This window comes from Pempheris klunzingeri, chromosome 5, assembly GCF_042242105.1.
Source record: "Pempheris klunzingeri isolate RE-2024b chromosome 5, fPemKlu1.hap1, whole genome shotgun sequence".
Taxonomy (NCBI): Eukaryota; Metazoa; Chordata; class Actinopteri; order Acropomatiformes; family Pempheridae; genus Pempheris; species Pempheris klunzingeri.
This window is the reverse complement of record NC_092016.1, coordinates 4645344-4666639: the sequence shown is the minus strand read 5'-3', so window position 1 is coordinate 4666639 and position 21296 is coordinate 4645344. Positions and strand designations below refer to the sequence as shown.

Genomic DNA, 21296 nt, shown 5'->3' with positions numbered 1-21296 from the left:
TAGTTACTAACAGGCCGTAGCACACAGTGAAAGCCTTCAGCTGCCAACAAGAAGAATGGATGCAGGTCATCCTCACCCACAGGGTCACTGACTCGTCATGTTGTCAGACCAGCTCTCTCCGGTCCTTTTCTTGTGTCGCCAACCAAGCATCAAGCTCGGCATCGGTCTCAATTCACTGAGGCTAATAAACAGACAGAAACTGAACCAAAATACTGCAGAGATCATGGTTTTCACTCACTGGGCCTCATGCAAGAAGCCACATACAAACACATTTCCTCTCATTTTTGTTAGTATCCAAGATTTGTTCTTATTCAGTTGGTACCCGTGGATTTTTTGGATTCACCGGTGTTTTTCTTATTTTTGCTCTTCTCTAAGATGGAGAAAAATATAAGAGTGGTTGAGAGCACTCTTAACAAAACATCTCATTTTCACTGGCCACAAAATGTCCAAGGAAAGGAAACATTATTTTGAAATTGAGGAACATGAGAAAACCCATGAATATCATTAAATCTGGATTAATAAAAACTTCAGAGAAATTATTATTGGATCATTAAATTGGTTCACTGATCCCAATTCGGACTGTAAAAACCTGTGGTTGATATTGAGTGTGTTCAGCTTCTGAATAGTTTACAAACTGCTCTCAGGTACTTTGATACGCATTTTTAGAGATCACAAAGATCTATTTGATGAAATTATTCATCTAAAGTACTTAATTAATGTAGTGCTTAATAGTACCTAAATTAGTACCTAATTAATCTAATTGTCTGATAACATTTGTAAAGTCTAGAAGAGCCGAATGGTGAATTAATCTTATCCCCATTCAAATTAGCAGAGGGCTAACCAGCTTAGTAGTCCTGAGAGGTTAGTACACATGCTCGATCGGCCCAACAGTGCTGAAGATCAGGGTACTTTTACGCCCGAGAACTTTTTTGTCTTCACTCAGCAACTTTCCTAGGAATGAACGGAGCACACCAGCCCTTAGATAGTGTTTAGGTGGCATTACCACGGCTAATTACAAACACCTCCACACACACCTCCAAATTATGATCAAGTGGTGTTCATCATTCAGCACGCCTGGCTAAGAACAGATTTGATGCATCTGGAGATTAATTATCTTATTTTAAGAGAAATTTAAGACGCCGTTGCTGCATGAGGCCCATTGTCAATCACTGTCTGATCACAGCAGCCATCTCCTGCCGTTTGTCCGCTGACCGGCTCATATTCATATCGTGATTGTGACGATACTGTATGTGTAGGATGTGTTCACACAACATATTCCCAGCTTCCCAGACAGACTGATGTTTTATATGAATGTTATTTTTAAAGGTGAACCATATTAGACAGGTTAAACATGCTGATCGCATTCAGGCACAGTGCACTTCATTTAAAACTTCCTAAGACATACATTTTTTTATTTTAATGTTGAATAATTTCAAATTGGTTTGTGATCTTCTGTCTCTCCCCTTTTAACGGTGTGTTGATATGTGCAGTGTGGTGCATCTGAGGACAGCACTGCCAGATCAAAGCTCAAAGCCTTGGATTTATCTCATACATCAGGTGATTTGACATTAAGGCCTGGGCCCCGACCTCAACCTCCCTTTGCTTAATCACTTAATCATGTACCTAATTTAACCGTATTGGTGTAACTGATCATTATTTTACAATCAAAACTGATAAAAGGTGATAAAATCTTTATAACAGAACTCAAAACAGAATGCACATATAGGTTATGTTTAATGAATGTGAAATGGCTCCATTAGGAAAATAAGATCATTTTAAATGAAAACTGTCTAAATTAGACTGAAATTCTCCTTTGAATTCGCAGTTTCACCACTTGCTTCTCAGAGCATTGTCCTCCTTGTTTTTCTAGTCACATATTCACACATACGCAGAGCTATGCCTCGTGGAGAGTGACGTAAAAGCCCCACGGCGTCCGGTCTGACGGGTCAGTCTACAGTCACATGGCTGCAGATCAGAGCTCAAAGGATCAGATTCACTGTGGTTGCTTTTTTCTGCTTACGCTGCTCTATGAGCAGAAGGTCTGTGACGTGTAACACTAAAAAATAACACGAGGACTCTCTCTGCAGCAGTGGAAACGTACTGATAAACCCTCCAGCCCCTGAATTTAGCACAAAGAGCCCACACCTACCCAGATGAAGGGGTCAAGGCCAAATAGTTTGAGATGTTAATGTGATGTTAACCAACTCATATTCTGCGTGCAGTTAAAGGCTTCCTTTGAGTATTTAGGGAGACTTTTTGCCTTTGCTTCCTTTGGTCCTTCCTTCCTTTTACTTTAACTCCACTACTTTTAACTGATTTGACATGAGATAATAAAAAATGTATATCTTTTTTAATTGGTTTCCCTGCTTTACTTTCTTCTTTTCCTCCTCCTGTCCTTGTTTTTTCTATATTTATTTCCTTCTTGTCTTTTCTTTTCAGAAAGAACTAAATCTCCAGAATTGTACATACACTTTATACTCCCTACTTATGTCAGGTTTTTTCAGTATTCAGTTTGTTTATTTCAGTATTTAAATTAGCAGGAGTCATTTTTTGACATTGGAATATTCAACCACTCTAACGTGAACATTAAACAGTTTTCTTCTTTTAAGTAAAGGATTTAAGTGCTTCTTCCACCGCTACGCTCAGTCCACACCAAGACATGACACATGCAGTGTGTGCTTAACACAAACAACCTTTAACTGTCTGTCAGAGCATTGAAGCCAGTAAGCGTGAAAAACCAGTAAAAAAAAAAAAAACAGGTGCAAACCAGTAAAAACCTCTGCATGAAGCAGCAGAGACAAATGTGTCTGGATGCTTTTGTCGGCCTTGAAAAGTTCTGATGTGCCCTTGAGCAAGGCACCTGACTCTCAAAGTTATTTGAGGCTATTAATGTTTCCAAAGTGACCGTGTTTCTCTCAGCGACCCCTCATGAACACACCACCACCCACGTCCTGTCCGCCGCTTCTCGCCCAAATCAGTCATTTTCCCTCATTCGGCTTTGACATCACGCAACTGTGCAGAGAAAGCTGACTGAGTCAGTCAGTGATCCAGAACACCACTTAATAATCACCAGGCTGTTTGAATCCTGCCTCAGACAGACAGAGTGGCACGCGGTGTCAAATATTAAGAGCCAAACCTCTTTATGCATCAGTCAAAAAAGAAAATTGTAAACCTTTAATATGATGACTCTTTTACAACAAAGCGGTTAGAAAACAAAAGGTTTAAACCACGTCTCATATTGTAACAGACATATTCCTGCTCCTTGTCTGCGCTCCTCTCTACATCTCTTAAAGTTTAAAATATTGTTGTGTGTTGTGTTTTGCTTACGGATGAATTATCAAAGCAAACATATCGCACAGTTGATGGTTTTGACAAGACTGTTGCAATCAGTGAAATGTTTTCCAAATCGCCTGCTTCGCCTTGAAACTCCTGTCGAAACTCTACTCGTGCTTGTGTTTCACCACCAGTTTGGAAGCAGATGTTTGACTGCTGCTGGAGTTTGTTAGCAAAGAATAAAACACGTCAAAGTTTCTGCAGATGATTTCTTTGAAATGTTGCACAATGATGTGAGAACACTGAGTGTGAAATGTGTGTTAGCCCGTAGCAGCGCTAACAAACGCTGACAACCTCTGCCTCCAGAGCTATGAATATTTCATCCTTATGATGATTTGATTAATACTGTTGAGAATCTATCAGAGTTACTGACAAGAGACTGAATGAAATTACCAAACTTCACGGACTGCATGCTTCACTTCTTAAGGCTTTTACACTGTGTGGTTTTGGGCGTTCCCAGTTGAAAAGGGAAAATCATGAGAAGAAAATGGTGAAATCTTTAATTGTAGATCCAAAACAGCAGCCCCCATGTTGAACTGTGAGCAATGAAACCAGACTGAAAGTCTCCAATTTCAGACAGTGTCAGAAGTTTAGCATCAAATGTCTGTCTCTCAGTGTGAATTATAGGCACTCATACTCATAGACATCACATTTATGTTTATAATTTCATGGTAAAAGACATTTTCAAAAAACCAAAGCTTGTTTCTTTCCACTATTCTTAAAACAGATGATGACGGTGATGATCCAGATAAAAGCAGAGCTCAGTTCACACTACAGCTGAATGTGTCCCACATGCGGTGCAGGTGGATGATGGTAGTTTATGACACATCTGCTTTCATATATTTTTAGCTAGCTGCAAGCATGACTCTAAGGATGTCAACTACTTTGGTCCAAACTGCGGTGTGGATACAGTGGAGTTTAAAAGTTTGAGGTTGTGCTGGAAATTGGTTTCCAGACAAATGAAGAAATATTTAAGATTCACAAGCTCATTTTTGCGTTGACCAACCAAACCTTTTATACCTTGACTTTCTCTCATACCTAGTCATTGCTAACAGCTAGCTATTTGAGACCAGGCTATTTCCAGGAACAAAAGCATTCTGAGAGTTACAATAAACAATAACATCTCTGGTCTCTCTTTCTTCATCTGTTCCTACTGTAGCTATAGACTGTATATAAGAAGTGGTTGGTTAGTAGACTACCGTTTTGAAACCTTGAGTTTGGTATTTTGACCATCAACATCTTAGTTTTGGAACCAGAAGTGAACCGAGGCCATAAACTCATTGGGAAAATGTTTACTGAGGTAATAAATCAAGTGAGGAGTAGGCCCACTTCCTCATAGACCTCAGTACAGTGTTGCCAGGTGGGAAATGCAGAATTATCGTACCACAGACTCGAAATTAACGTATTTTGGAGTAAATTATCATACACCTGTCATAAACAAAATAACAAGCTTACTGTTACTGTTACTGTTACTTACTGTCAAATATAGTGGTAAAAGCGTCCTCATCCACTGCTGTGTGCTCCAACTTAGTTGTGTTACACTAATGTGTCCCCCATAAACAAATGACAGGTGGGAACTAATGAGCTAAATCATGAGGCCACCCACCGTTAGGGAACTGACACAGCAGGTTAACTTTTTTGAAACAGTATTCATAATAACTGAGAAGAAAATAAATCTGGCTTCACTTCACACAACATTTAAATACTATTTGAATTACTTATAGAATATAGAATAATTCAGAACATTCTCTCTTTGTCCTCAAAAATCACAAATAACTGCACATCTTCAAACTTAAAAAGTGGCTGCTGCCAACTATTATTCAATGATAAAACAAATAAATTAATTAATTGTGCCTGATCAGCCAATCATGCTCGTTATTCTGAGACCAACGTCACTTGTATCCAGGTGCTCGTATCTCACGCTAAACCAATAACGATTGGTTGGAAATGTCACGTGATAAGAGGTGCCTTCAGAGTTAACAAAGACTGTACGGCAGATTTGAGCAAGGCTGATTGGAACCACACGTTCACGGAAACTGTCAAATTATTGTACTTTTGGCCTTTTTTTGGATTATTGATCGTACATCGATCAGAGGGCAAAATTATCGTACAAATACGATAATTATCGTACACCTGGCGACACTGCTTCCATACAACTGTACTTCTTTTTGGAGCCAGTGGAGTCGCCCCTGCTGGCCATTAATAACAATGCAGATTTAAGGCTCTTCCTCATTGGCTTCACCTTTCAGACCTGGAATTCAGTGTCTGACTATAACGAGTGATGGAGAGCGAGCTGTTCCTACCATGCCCCCCTCTCAATAGACACAGTGTGTACTTCTGGCCGTAGTATCGCGCTATTAATAAATATGTCCCGTAGAGCTCAAGAGCTCTCACTCAACAGCCTTGGGTCCCCAGCAACACAGCCGTCAAGTGTGAAGTCAATCGGATGAACAATTCGAGGACAGACATACATAAAGAAAGGCAGCCAGAGACTCCTTCCATCTTTTTTTTAGATAAGTGATTCTGGAAAATGTATTAAGAACTTGCTGCTGTTTTCTGACGATATGATTTTCATTCATCATCCACTTATTTGAATAAATCAGACCCTATAAATGAGCGTTTGCTTCATGTGGGTTGTCAAGTCCTGTTTTGATTGCTGCATGTTTTTTTTTTACTGATATCAAAGGTTCGAACTGAAACTTGCATCACTGCCTCCCCGCTGTGATTCTTTGTCTTCCCTCTGCTACAAAAGAAATCACTGCTGTCAATGAAAAAAGCTCATGACAATTAACTATTTCCTTCCCTATTACTACCGCTTTCTGCCAGCTGTTATTATCTTACGTCCTTCATCATTCCTTAAAGGAGAACTCAGTATCTTTAAACCTGGGCCCTACTTTTACAAACATATTTTGGGTTCGAAATGACTTGTAGATACGAAGAAAAAAAAAAAAGAGCTGGTCCAGTAGATCACCTCGGCCAACAGCCACAGACAGGCTCAGGTTGTTATTGGAAGTGTCTGACAATGTTATGGAAAGACAGAGATAGACTTGTAAGATCCTTTTTGTTTAACCAGAAACAGCTGTTATATCGCTCAGTTTAAAGCCACCAGACTCCATTGTCCATTATCATTTTAACTTGTCTAATAACAGAGTTTCTAGTCTAGTTGTAGTGACTTTGCTGCTTTAAAACATTGGTTTGTAACCACAGTAACTCTGTGAGATATTAGTGTCATGCAATAACACAAACACCTAACTAACCGATCAAAGCATTGGTTGACCAGCGACTCCCAGGTTCTGCAAGGTTAAATCACTCTTTTTGCCAATGGAGTCTGGTAGCTTTGACTGTTTCTGGTTAAACAAAAAAGATCTAACAGGTCAGTCTCTGTATGGATCCTCTCTACAATGTTGCAAGACACTTCAAATAACAAAGGGCCCAGGTTTAATATATATATATATTATATATATATATATATATATATATAATATATTAAAAATATCACAGTTACCCTTTAAACGACCGTACCAATATTTGCAACTTTAAGCTCCCTAATAACATGTATATTATATTTAATATTTATCGATACAGTACAGTTTTTGTTGTATTTTCCTGAGTGTTCCTCGCAACCACAGATTTCGATTCAATTATTTAATTTCCATAATAGAAAATTTCACAACTCATCCAGTCACAAAGATACGGATGTGCAGTCACAACAAGCATCAGTTTTGTTGAGTCGTAGTACAGAAAAGTCTGCACTGTATTACCTCATCACAAGAACTTGTTTTAATGCAGCTCTGGTGTTTACTGTAACGATTACACAACTCATGAAAGTTTAAAAACATCTGCTGACTGATTTTCATATCGTGTGGGTATTAATGGGAATTCATGAATGCCTGAAACTGCAGGAAAACAACACTCACATTTCAGAAAGGCGGACAGAGATAAGAGCAGCAGTATCAATAATCTGCATGCTGGGCATCTTATTGTACTTAAATGGGGGTACTTCTTGTGCACGGCATGACATTTTGTTTAGACATTCGTGGCCCGTTGAGGACTTATGAGAACTAATTTTTCCCCTAGTGCTGCTAATGCACATTAATGACATTAGCAGTACGCTGAAAGCACTGCTGTACTTCCCCCCCAAGTATGGCTGTAGATTCATTTGTTTGTCTCGTTTAATTCATCGCTAATATAAGTGTATGTAGGTGCTTTCATTTGTTTTACCTTGTTTCTGGGTTTTATTTGGAAGAGGGCTAGGTGGGAGGTTTAGGGGGGCGTTGGCTGCTCTGGTGAAGCTGTACCTTTGCTCCTTTTAAAAAAATGATACAGGTTAATAAAAACAGTTTAGAAACAAAGTGACAGAGTAAATGATTTGTAGTAAATTGGCTAAAACATGCGTACCCCTCTGTGCTTTTTAAAAATGATGTTTAAAGGCGAAACGCTGCTTCGACTTGAATCCCTGAGAGAGTCGCATCATCTCTGTGTGCTCACAACCGAACATGAAGCGTGGGTGCTTGAATATTTGGCACAGGACTTACAGCCGCGGCTGTGTCCATGCATTTTTAATCGGGTCTGCCCCTCTTGTCCAACAGCAGGAAGAGGGTAAGTGCTGCAGCCTGTAGCCTGGGCAACTATCTGGGCCCCTCCACCTTGATGAATAAGTAAACACATCGAACCAGGCAGAGATACAGTTTGTAAAACTCCCAGCTGGAAGCAAAAAGATTTGCTTTCTTCTGGAAGAAATGCTGTTTACTCACTGATGATTCCACAGCTCGCTCTCTCTGAACTCTATTAACATTTTTCTCCGAGTCTGGATCCATGCATCAACTTTAATTCTGGCTAGGCGATTGCATTTCAGCGCCTCAATCAAATTCACAACAACCCTTATTAAAGTACAAAAACAAAACTTTCCCCATGCCTTCATGTCTGGCTGTTCATTTTGTAGGTTTAAGGTTTTAGTTCAGTGTATTTTCTTTTACCTAAAATGATTTTTTTTTTTTTTAAACCCTGAATACTTGTTGTCTTATCCAGCACTCCAAGGAACGGCAAAGTTACAACAATACCGGATATTTCTGTCTGAGTTTACACATGAATTTGTCTTTCATCTCATTGTTTTGGTTTTACAGCACACAATGCCACAGCAGGCTGTAGCTTCAAGCAAAAAAAGTGCAGATTAACCAACTGCACGTACCAGACAGCAGACAACACAAAGTTAGCAGCTAGCTGGTGAACATAGTGGATCATTTAAGAGCTTCGGCCTCAACTTCAAACTTTACTTTGTCCCCGAAGGACACAAAATAAAGTTGGAAAGTAAAGTTGGTTTTATCAGCAAGACATAAAAGAACATAGACCTACAGCACATGGAGGAGGAGAGGAAGTGCCCTAAATAGAGTGGGCATGAAGCACAACATCTCAGACTTACAAAGGAAGTTTGGAAGAGTATGACCATGTGATACGCAAGGAGGTTAAAATAAAGTGTGTAGTGACTTGATTCAATGATCAACATCTATGCCACAACGGCAACATCAACAGCAGAGACATCATAGTGACTGTTGCCATGTTTAGTTCAGCCAAACTAATTATGTTTTAAAAGCTCATTCAAATAAAATCATTTGGAGGAACAGCACCAAAACATTTTCATCAGAGGCAATTTATCAGCAGCCTGTTTTCTGTCCACACACACAAACACAAAGACACCCCAGCTCAGCAGAGTCCGTGTGGGTTCATACGCTGCCTGGATGTCAACAGGCAAATGAACAATAGTGTTTACCAAATGGCTTTGTTGTTCGACACACAGGCTTATTAAAATGGCATCTCATTAGAGGCCCTGAGTAGCCATTTTATAAGAGATTAATTGTATTTTTTGAAAGCATTTTCTCTTCATTATCATTCTGCATTGCATATGGATTTGTTGTGACCGTAACAGCCCACATATTCATATTACAGGAAGCTTAGAAACGGTTGGGAAATGAGCCAAAGGCGGAGCCGTGTTGTGTGAGCAGAGCAACGCTGAATTTCAAACACAAGCTTTCCTGCTCTGGATGTAGAAACAGGCTCAGTGTGTCTCCTGCTAAATTAATGAAACGTCCGACAGGATATCTTCCACTGCCCAGTCACACTGTTGGCCTGATGTCCCTCTGTGCAGTCCAACTTAGAGTATAAAACTGCTGAGGCTCAAAGTTCTTTCTTGACCCAAGAAACAGCTCTTGAGAAAACAAACTCACCTCAAAGTCCATTTTGTGGCTGTTAAGGAGCTTCTGATCATAATGCCAGAGATGGAGTCCATTACCAGGGATTAATGGACGACGTGGAAGTAGAGAACCTGCGGATGACGGTTGCCTCCGCAGAGTCCTTTAATTCATGATTATGAACCTCGAAGGGCATTATTCTGCCTATACCATGGTCACTTGCCAAAAAAGCCATAACTCTGGTTCCCCGGTAACTCCAGAGGGTCTGGCTAACACATGGATCAACTCCCTTTATAACCATAAAGGCAGTCGGTCCTCTTTCATTATGAGGACTGTTTTTAAACTGTCCGATGTGAGACACTGTTCGAGGGATGCTTTGTTGAGTACAATTTATATCTTTGCCACTCCTGCTCCTCAGTTTGTTGTTCCAGTTAATCAGCAGACATATCCACTCAGATGACATACTGTTTCTGTGATGAGTTCAAAACTCGGATGATAATGTGAGCTAAGTGTGAGCTCAGCCTCTTAACTCAAAACAGTCACAATGTACCACTGCAGTATTAGTCCCAGAAGCCTTTTCAGCTCATGATTACCGTTGTTTAAAATAATCAGTTCTCTGTAATCAATGATCACGGTTGCCTGCAAAGAGCAGCAGCGCAGCGCTCAGGATTAAAGGACGCTTTAGCCCCAAGCAGACATTATTCTCTACTTCTGAAGCGTGGCACTTGTGTGCAGCAGGCCTGCAGTACATGTAAACTGCATCTGGAGTGTATTTACCTTTCAGGTCAAAGACGAACATGAAAGGCTTTTGCAGTCCCAGCGGTGGCGGCTGTAATGAGGATGGGCTCTCCTCAGCAGTCAGTGCTTTGACCCACATTAGCTCTCTGCCCGAGGCCCGCTGAGGCAGGATGGAGATGGAGAATAATAGCTGGATATAGTGTCTAAGACACGCATTGTATATTAAATTATATTCACAGAGTTCCACTAGACTGTGTGAAGTTCATAAACTAGAGGGGATTTAAAAAAAAAAAGCCATTAAAAGCCCTTGGCACAGATTCCAGAGCGCATCTCAGCACCCTAATGATTTACTCTAAAACCGAACCGAAAGGAGAGGCAGAGGCATTATTACTATTCAGGTGACTCTAAACTTTCAAGAAATTTGAAGGAACATGACTCATTCAGTCTGCTTTTCTTTATACAAGGTGACACCCTGAGAGAAAACCTTTCATTTATGGCTGTTTACACAGAATAAAAAGATCAAACAGCAGCAAAAAAACATAGAAACATCGAAACACAACAATTTTCTATGAGTCACATAAACAGAATTATAAAAACTGCATTTTTATTATATGAATAAAGTCATAGGTGTGCTCTCAAAGATATGGATTGCAGTTTTTAATATCTTTCTTGCTATGAAATGTCCAAAACCTACAATGACTTTAACACACACACATTTTGACTCAATCCCACATACACCTTCAGGCTGTCCGCCATTGTCTTGTTATCTCACTAACACTAGCTGTGATAATAAGATGCCAAAGATATGAGCAAAGCATGCAAATAGTCCTGCTGCTGTTAACCCACACAGCAGTCTTCATTACAGTCTATTTCATTTTGGATGGACATATAATGTAAATGTCCAACGGCAAAACTTGAATGTGTGTTTGCAACATTATTTTCTGTTTATGCTGCTAACAGCAGAAGCTCAAGGATCGATCGATCGATTCGATTCTGTGACCCGACCTCAGGCTGAGACGCTATAAAGTCTTTTGCAACATTTCATGTTGTTTTGCAGGTTAGCCTGTTAGCGTGGTGCTCGGCTAATGTGGCTCCCCTTTGGAGAGCTGGTAGGCGGCGCCTGCTGAGGCTTGTTGGAGCTGACCAATCAGAGCTGGGCTTTTCAGTGAGGGGGGGGGGGTCTTAAAGAGACAGGAGCCGAAACACAGCGTTCAGAAAGAGGCTGAAAAACAGCAGTATGCACACTGAGAAAAATTTGGACATTAAAACATGTAAACATATTCTAGTGAGACCCCCCAATACAAGTATGAACCTTAGAAATAGCCTAATACGTCTGCTTTAACTACTTTAAATCAATCTGTGTTCATTGAAATGTGAACATGTAGATACATCACTGTGGAGTCTCACTGCGCTTTGTCTCTGCAGCAACAAGTATCCCATCCATCTTTTTTATTTCTTAATTTATTCAGGGAAGGTTTTTGCTGAGGAAGCAGACTGTGTTTCAGCATTTCATACAGTTACACACGTGGGAGCCTGCCAGTACAACCACCACCGTCTCCATAGTTGTGGAGACTAGTTGCTGCTGCTACTGACACAAATGGGGATTAAGTGCCTTGCTGAAGGGCACCTTGATAGAGGTTGATGAATGTGAAGCATTGCTCATTCATTTTCCACAATCAGGCCAGTTATTGTCTCTGAAACCCTCCAGCCACACGCTTGTCTCCTCTAACTTTCATTCAGGCTGCACGCCGTCAATTTTCTAAATTATTGCTCAAATCAGAATCTTTTGGTCGTTAATCTTCATTTCAGGATGTTGAAAAAAAAATCCATGACTCAATTTTTTTAAAACACGCCTGTCGCCTGTTTGTTCTGACCACATTTCAGCTGAGGTCTGTGTCGTTGTTCCTTCTTGTCACCCGCTCATCTTGACCCTTTTTTACGGCCATCATAATGGGCTGAAAACGCTGGTTTTGGATGATCCTGCAAAACCTGGGATTACATCTAAAGCCAAAGCCTTTACAGGGGCACTCTGCTGACTTTACATAAGAAGATGAGTTTATTCATCACACACAGTGCTGCTCGTGTTGTCAGAGCAGTTGTATAATGTCCTTTGCTGCTCGGGGGGGGCTCTCTACATTCTTACAAAATGACCCTGAAGATGTTATCAGTGTTGTCTGTATACTACAGATTAAAAACAGAAAGACTGCGTACACACACTCAGGATGTGGAGTTTGAAAATTGCTGGTGTTTATGTGGCACGGCGGCTCTATTAAAATCTTCTCTAGTTGCATTCAGTGTTTTTGAGGCTTCACCGATGTTTGGGACTAAAGCTGGCGTTATGTCTATCCAAAGATTCGTGTCTCTGCCAACCTTTGTAGGCATGTTTCTGCTGAGCACTGGTTTTACACAATCAGTTGTTTTCTCACGTTGCCAGTTTACTGGCACATAACAAAGTAGTTCATTTCCCAAATGATGTGTCCCAGACTCCCAGCAGCTTGTTAAAGTTGTATCACAGAGAACACGTTGTTGACCACAGTGATCAGCTTTCTCTCGTTTGTGTTTGTAGTACTTTAACGCAGTTGAGTGAAGCGGAAAACGACCGTGTTGCCTCGGTTGCACAAGGGAATCAAAACAAGCGTGATTGGTAGCTGTCAGGTTTAATGCCATTCTGGCAGAGAGGCTCCTGGGATGTCAGGAGCCTGTCGCTCGATCCACAACTCTGGTCCAAAGTGAAATCTCTTAACGACTACTGGTTGGATCGCTATAAAATCAGGTGCACGCATTCATGCTCCTTTTCATGCATTGTTATGACTTTGATGACCTTCTCACTTTTTATCTACAATCATCAACAGGCCACAATTTTAAGTTGTCCAATATTTATTTATTTTATATTTATGACAAATACATGCAAAACTATTGAAATCCCCGTCATCCTCTGCTGTTGCTTGTGTTTGTGCTCACCATCTCCCACCCCTCCAACATATGCAGACGGCAACCACATTTAAAGTTAAGGGAAGTTGACAAACAAACAGTGGCGAGAGTCTGTTTGGAGCTGAGAGAAACGTGGCCGTACGGCTCTTTGCACAACATCCCATTTATGTCACATGGGAGGAGAATAAAATCAAAACCCTTTCAGCTGCGGCACATACGGAGCGTGTAACTGCAGCGCTGGCAGCCTTAATGTGCATTTTAAGAGAGTGGAAACCCCTCATTTAGTACAATTTGCAGCAGTACTCCAATGTCTTAGGACAATTTAACCTGTATCTATAAACATAATGTGTCCTCAAGCTGTTGTTGAAGCTGTTTAGATGTGTTTGGCGTGGAAATATTAAGTGCTGTGGAGATATTACTCTTTTGAATCATCAAACTCAGCGTCATTTGACTTTATTTAGTTTTCACTCAGAAGATTTAGCTGTAAGCCAAGAGAACTCGCTTGTACTAATATTAAATAATATTAAATACTGTTGTAATTTCTTTTCTGTGGAGTTTCTGTGCAGTAAATTTATGAAACAAAGGATTAGTGGACAGAACAAATGTCCTCTCTATTTTCTGTTCAGGGGAGACCGCTGTTAACGTGCCCTAGTAAAGGTAAACGCTCCTACGGGGCATGTAGCAGCTTTAATGCTGAAACTCATTGGTATTCTCCTCTAACTGTTATTATTTTAATGGCTCTAGTCGAAAATGACTGCAGTCATAGAAATGAGCTCACCGGGCAGCCAAACTGATAATTTGCTGAGGAAAAGAAAAAAAAAAAAACATCAACTTGGCAGAGATGCATTGTAAACAAAAGCAAACAGACCCAACAAATGGTGCTTATTTATTCATAGATGTACCTTCATTTCCATATAAATGTACGTGACCTATGGGAGGGGTGTTTGTTGTTTAGATTTACTCAGACGAAGCAAACAAAAAACTAATTTCTTAGCAGTTTCTCTAGCAGAGAAGTGCGAGTGGCCATTATTGTTGCCTTGTTAGATATGCTTTCATCGTCTCAATATCTGATTTCGCTGGCTGCTATCTCAAATAATGCTGTGTGTGTGTGTGTGTGTGTGCGTGTGTGTGCGTGTGCAGAGGTGCTTTTTGTGAGGACTTTCATAATATTGACTCACAGTTGTCATTTTGTCTCCACTTACTCTTGTCGCTGCATCTCTCAGGTGCCACCGTGGAGCGTTTTCATGACAGAAACACAAAATGGCTCTCATTGGCTCTGGCAGTTTGCAGAGCTTTTTTTTTTTTTTTACACCCTAAAATGGAACTTGATCAATGAATAACACAATGAATAATAAGTTGTTTATTGAGTTATTGGGCCCAACGGCAGACCGAAAATTGTCAAAGGCTGCGTTTTGGTGTTACGCAACATCAGAAATAGGGAAGGTGTCATGGGATCTGTAGTTTTTTAGATGAGATGCCAAATAGGACAGATAGTGAGCAGAGTAATTTTTTTTTTTGAGTTAAAAGACTGTCAACACTATGAGTAGATATCACACAGAAGCAGGCTGGAGGCATTTGTTTTCTATCAAGAGATATCACTGAGGTTTTGAGTCATCTGGCTCATGTGACTGCTGCGCAGAAACCGAGCAGATGACTGACGTTTCCCCTTGTGAGCGGTTAGATTAACGACCAAAATGATCCATTATTAGATCCATTTTGCTTAATCCAATGATAAACCGTCGAATCAGCCTTCTGTATCTCTGTGTCAGAGCCGTTAGCCACATCTGTCATGGTGCTAAGTACCTCATCATAACCCAATTAAAGATGAATATCCAGTCAGCTGTGAGATTGATACCTCAGGGCTGCAAGCAATGATTATTTTAATTAAAGCTGCACTAATCAATATTTTTATATCAACAAGAGATCAAATGACTACGCGTAACGTGGAAGGAATGATTCATACTGACAAACCCACAGAGAATAATCAGCCAACAGTGCAGTTCCTCTCAGATCTACAAGACGTTTTAGCATCTTTTAGCTCATTGTTTTGGTTTTGCAGCCCAAAACGTTTTACCGCTCTCACCAACCATATTTCCAGAAAAAAAAAGAAGCTCTGAACGCTACCTGCCCATCACCTGGTGGAGCATTTAGCTGCTGAAGAGTCAGATATTTCCCTCAGGAGATGGTGGAGACCAACACAGAGCTAAAAGGAGAGTGAATACTGGACTAACGTCAGATGGCCAGAAACATGCTTTCAAACAAACGTTAATATTGTCTGAAGGAGGCATAAAGAGGCCAAAACAACTTCATAAGGTCAATATTATTATTTCAGTTTGTTCCACTGCCTCCAGTGGCCAAAATACTATTATTGCAGCTTTAAATATAAATTTGTTATTGTTTTTATCCATCAAATGGATCATTTAATCTATAAGATGTAAGAAAGTAATGAACATTTCTGAGAGCCCTAGTTTAAACTTGCTAACGTAAAGACCTCAGTTCAGTTCCTGCTTTGGGCTTTTGTTGTCCTCTTTCTCTCTTCATGTGCCTGTCTCCATCTCCACTCTGAAAAAAAAATGCTTGTTTTGTCTGAAACACAGAGATATTCAGCTGCAGCAACATAAAAAAAAGCTTGAAATGACCATATTTGAGAAGCTGAAGTAGGTGATTTTTATCATTCTTTTGCTTGATGAATGACACAAATAATGAATCTGTTTTGAACATGACTTCACATGAATTGTTTTTCTTTTGTTTTCTGTTAAATGAATTGATCAGGTGGTTGTTTTAGCACTATGATGCTTATATGGCTTTTGGCACTTTCTGTCTCACTAAAATTTTAGCTCTGCTCTAATAAGGGAGGCAATCCTGATTCATCCCTTTTGATTAAAGCAAGTGATGTGCTCTTTGTCATTCCATTCACAGCAGCCTTTGACTTAATATCAATGTTATTACCCAAATGTCCACAAGGATTAAATTAAAGAAATGTGTAGCTAGCCATGTGTCCACGCTCTCATAAATCTTTATTCGCTTTTGATGGCCGACTTTCTGTTTTATCTTTGACTCCCTGCAGTGCGAGGTGTGATCCTAAAGCTAATGTGGAAGTTTGTGGACAAGATGAGGTGTTTCAGGAAACGATCCATGTTCCCCTTCCTCGGCTTCCTCATCACCTTTCTGCTGTTTTTCAACCTTTACGTGGATGATGGATTTGTGCTGGTGAGGTTTCTCTTTGAGAGGTCGATACTTGGTCGCCAAAACACAGTGATGATGATCTTTGAGGGCTTCTGTCCAGTTATCGCTCTTTTTACTTTTACTCACTGTGTTACTGTGTTTGTAATTTTAGGAGGCTGAAAAAAGGCAGCTGGGAGAGACACTGATGCAGCCTGCAAACTCTGCGAGATACGTCCACACCTTCAGAGATCTATCTAACTTCTCTGGGACTATTAATGTGACGTATCGCTACCTGGCTGGAATTCCTTTGCCACGCAAAAGTAGGTGTTTCTACCGATGTGATGCTGCTTTGATAGTGTTCGTTTCTGAGGCCTCAACCTATTTAATCACGAGTAATGAGAACTATTTTAGGATTTTGTTCTATAATGAAGTGACTTGAATGAAGTTATTTCTGTTCACAGAGTATCTTACCATTGGTCTGTCATCTGTCAAGAGGAAAAAGGGGAACTACCTTCTGGAGACGATTAAATCCATCTTTGATCAGTCCAGTTATGAGGAATTGAAAGAGATTGTGGTTGTGGTCCACCTGGCAGACTTTGACCTGGTCTGGTGTGAGAACCTGGTGCAGGAAATCACCAGGAAGTTTGCCCACCACATCATATCCGGACGCCTCCTGGTGATCCACACTCCAGAGGAGTACTATCCATCTTTGGATGGTTTAAAAAGGAACTACAACGACCCGGAGGATCGCGTCCGTTTTCGCTCTAAGCAGAACGTGGATTATGCTTTTCTCCTCAACTTCTGCACAAACCTCTCTCACTTCTACATGATGTTAGAGGATGATGTGCGCTGCTCCAGGAACTTCCTGACGGCGCTGAAGAAGGTGATCACCTCCAGAGAAGGTTCCTACTGGGTGATGCTAGAGTTCTCCAAGCTGGGCTACATCGGGAAGCTGTACCACTCTAGAGACCTGCCGCGTCTGGCTCATTTCCTCCTCATGTTCTACCAGGAAATGCCCTGCGACTGGCTACTCATCCACTTCAGGGGTCTGCTGGCCCAGAAGGACGTGATCCGCTTCAAGCCCTCGCTGTTCCAGCACATGGGCTACTACTCCTCCTACAAAGGAGCAGAGAACAAGCTGAAGGACGACGACTTTGAGGAAGACTCCTTAGACATTCCTGACAACCCTCCTGCGAGCCTTTACACCAACATCAATGTCTTTGAGTACTATGACGCCACCAAGGCTTACAGCAGCATCGTTGATGAATATTTCTGGGGGAAGCCTCCGTGCACCGGAGACTTCTTTGTCATAATCTTTAATAAATCAGCTAAAATCAGCAGAATTAAAATTGTGACGGGCACAGAGGACAGACAAAATGACATTCTTCACCACGGAGCTCTGGAAGTAGGACAGAAGTCTGTGGAAACTAAGCAGGGAAGGCAGTGCGCGTCGTACATCACATTAGGAGAGTTTAAAGGTGGAAGCATTGAGGTTAACAATGTGGACCACAAGATCGGCTTCGACATCGAGTGCGTGCGAATAGTCGTCACTGCCAGTCAGAAAGAATGGCTCATCATAAGAACTATCAGTTTATGGACCACGCAGCCTGTAAGTCAGTTTAACAAGTAACAGGGGATGTTTCTGAATCACCATCTCTATGTACTCTATTGATTTTGGATGCAGTGGCTCCAAGTTCATTTTGAACTACTTCTGGGAAATGTGTGTTTCTGGGATTCAAAGCAATCCATATTTTCTTGGGTTGTTCAGAGATCCACTCTATGTTTTCAATGCGATGTATTAAAATGACAGATCTGTACCGTTCAGAGCCTTTATACTTATGTTCGTTTTCCTAAACTCAAGATCTGTATATAAAATTGTTCCCACTTGGCTGCTACCTTGTTTTCTTTTACAGCACCTAAAGGGTAACTTCGCTGAATCTAAGCCTCAAAACGTTGCACCTGACTCTCCTCACCGTGCTCTTTTTCTTAGTTCAGACAAACATTTTGATACACGGGTCTTGACAATAGTTTTAAAACAGAATAATGAGGTGAAACAATTCAGCCTGATTAGCACGCACTCGATCAATCGATAGCTGGAAAGGAAAGAGGATTAGTTCAGTGCTGCGTTTGCTTAGATCCAAAATTAAACACAATCACAAAGATTATGAGAGGAAAAAAATCAAGGAGGAAATGTCTCAATGGCTCATTAGGTTGTCTTGTCGTGTAATTCTGCGGTTGGCGGAGGTTGATGTAAAAGTAATGATTTCACCTCACATCTGAAAGTGTGAGAACACACTCAAACAAAATAAAGTCCTTTAACATGAGTCATGACTTCCTTTAATCAAGCAGAGCTAATTTAGCCTGAATAGTCTGAAATAGCTTCTCACTAAGATCTGCAGCTCCGTGTCAGACAGTTGAATTATTCTTTTTATGTAATGAAAAAGGTGAAAAAGGATTCTGCTGACATTGTTAACTTACTGCAGAAAGAGTTTTATATACAGAATGTGTGTGTTATTGGCTGCGATCAATGATGGCTCTTTTGTCTGATGTTGTTTGCTGCCATCTGCTGGTACACAAACTTACACCTATTGATCAGCTAAGGAGCCAAGAGAGCTCTTTGTAACAGGTATTTGATTTAAAGTAGCAAAATGTCCAAATTCTTGGTTTGAAATTTTAACAAAACCTCAAAGAAATTGTTGTGAATTGTCTGAAAACAATTATAGAATCACATTATTTCAACACCTGCTAATATTCACTTTGTAAGAGTTGTACAGTACGAGGCCAGTGAATATCATTTGAATATTATAACTCCACTTGTAGCTTCATGATTACATTATTATTACAGCATCATTTAGAATATTTGACATAATATATTTCAGTTAACTTAATAAGATAACTTGACCTATTAACTAATTAACTATTAATTAATTATATTATTAATTATCTCATTTTTAAGATATCATCACTGAGTTTTTCAAAGGTTTTTGTGCTGTTAAGAGATGAACAGTGACATTTACTTGAGTAGGCATCTTGCTTTTTGTGAATCACACCATTTATGTCGAGTCAGTTTATCTATAAAGCCTCAAATCACAAAGTCAAACAATCTGTCCGTCCGTCCGTCTGTCAGCCAGGTGAGAACTGTAATAATGATAATATAAGACATATCTAAAGAAAAATAATGTGGCATGCCAACATTAAAAAACATAAATAGACTCTTAGACTCCCCGTAACAAAAAAAAAAGGAACCTTCAATGAGCAACAGAGGACACTTCCCTTTTCCTTTTTCCTTTATCCCTTTTCTGGGATGAACATAACGCATCATAACAGTGAAATGACTCTGTGGAGAGACAGAATAACAAAGTGCAAACAGGCAGCGTATGAAGGATGTGATTGTCTCTTCTCCTCGGCTCTCAGAGAGTTACAGGTGTCATTTGTGCAGCAGGCTCCTCTCTGTACGAGGCCCCTTCAGGTGTTTGTGGGCGCCAGAATAAAACAGATGGCCTGGCTGCAGATGGAGCCAAACCCTAAATGAGTTTTTGTGGTGAAAAATAGACTCTCCGCCAGAGAACCAAGTTCACCCAACTTCTCTGAGTCCGCTACAAAGATGCGTCATTGGGAAGCATCAGGAGTAAATCTTGTGCTTTTTTTCTGTTCTATATCATTAACATCCTGGGCTTTACTTTCAGTTTCATCCTATTGGACTTTCCTTCACATTTCAGTCCAGGCACATCTCTGTTTCTTTCATCCTGCTGAATCTTATATTATCCTCCTTATAGCCGTCCCTAGGTGGCCTGTTCTGCCCTCCTGCCGGCTGCCAGTGCAATCCAATTTTCCCTCATCCTATTTCTCCGCTCATTATATTCTCTACCTCCTCTTGTTTTTTTACCACCTGCGGCCTCCTCGATCTCCTGCAGCCATGTGTAATCTGAATCAATCTCTCATCATCTTCCCCCTGCAGTTTAAAAGAAAGGAACAGGGAAGTATATGTCTCCAGTCAGACATGATGAAAAACAACCTTTGACAAGTGTTCATTTGTGTCGCTGTTCATATAAGTGTTGTACACTCGTTTGGCACCATTCAGTATGATGGCAGCTTCACATTGGAGATTAACAAACAGTCGACAGTCAGTAATCTAGTAAGTAGTCAAATTTAAATTCCTTAAAGATTTTAAATAGTGATTTGATTTGCAAAAACATAGTTCAAATCAGATTTTAATTAATTAAGTCATTAGTTGTTTGTGTTTTATAAAGTATTACAATCATTAGCTCACATAAGCTTGAACTTTTAGGTTTAATATGACAATATTAATTGAAATAAAACGATTGTCCAAACACAAGTTAATCTGCAGGTGACTTAATTTGGCAAATTCCATTTGAGATTTAGAAAAATATCAGGAGAATATCTCTTCATTCAATGAGACATATTCCCCAAAACACTGATTGATTTCTATCTAAATAGAAATCTTTATTTGAAATAGTCAAAATACAAAGAATAGGAGAACATCAGTCACGCATAAAGATCAAACTCTGTTAAACAAAAAAGGACAACCAAGATGTAACAAATCTAACTTAAAATGAATAGATTAGATAAGAAGTCCACTTAAAAACTTTAAAGATATTGCATACATTCGTAGATTTAATTGCTTTTTCGTTTTGTGAGGAAGAAATCGTTGACATTTATTGTTCCATTTCCCTCATAAATACAGAGAATTGAGGTTGTTGTTTTGTTTGTATTTACACATTAAGAGGTTGAATCAGACAAAGACCAGTGCGCATGTGCAGAAGTATATGCTGCCTGTTACGATTGTTCCTGCTCGTTTTCTTATTTTTTTTTGCTTTTAACTATCTTTTTAATTATTTGTTTTACTTTTTTTTGCTGGTAATATGTTTTTAAGACGTTCCCTCTCCAATACATGCTGGTGGAGAGAGCTCTTGTCATCTTTTT

At 40.0% G+C, this 21296-nt stretch overlaps 1 protein-coding gene across 1 annotated transcript in view; it reads left to right on the top strand.

Annotated features, from left to right (window-relative positions):
* LOC139201817 (alpha-1,3-mannosyl-glycoprotein 4-beta-N-acetylglucosaminyltransferase C-like) overlaps positions 1 to 18141 on the top strand; it is a 33687-nt gene extending 15546 nt beyond the window's left edge. Inside the window, exons 2-4 of the mRNA XM_070831243.1 lie at positions 16255 to 16397; positions 16525 to 16672; positions 16814 to 18141. Coding sequence (XP_070687344.1) covers positions 16278 to 16397; positions 16525 to 16672; positions 16814 to 17982 — 1437 coding nt within the window. The 5' untranslated portion in view covers positions 16255 to 16277 and the 3' untranslated portion in view covers positions 17983 to 18141. The remainder of the gene's footprint in view (positions 1 to 16254; positions 16398 to 16524; positions 16673 to 16813) is intronic.
* Positions 18142 to 21296: the final 3155 nt, after the last annotated feature.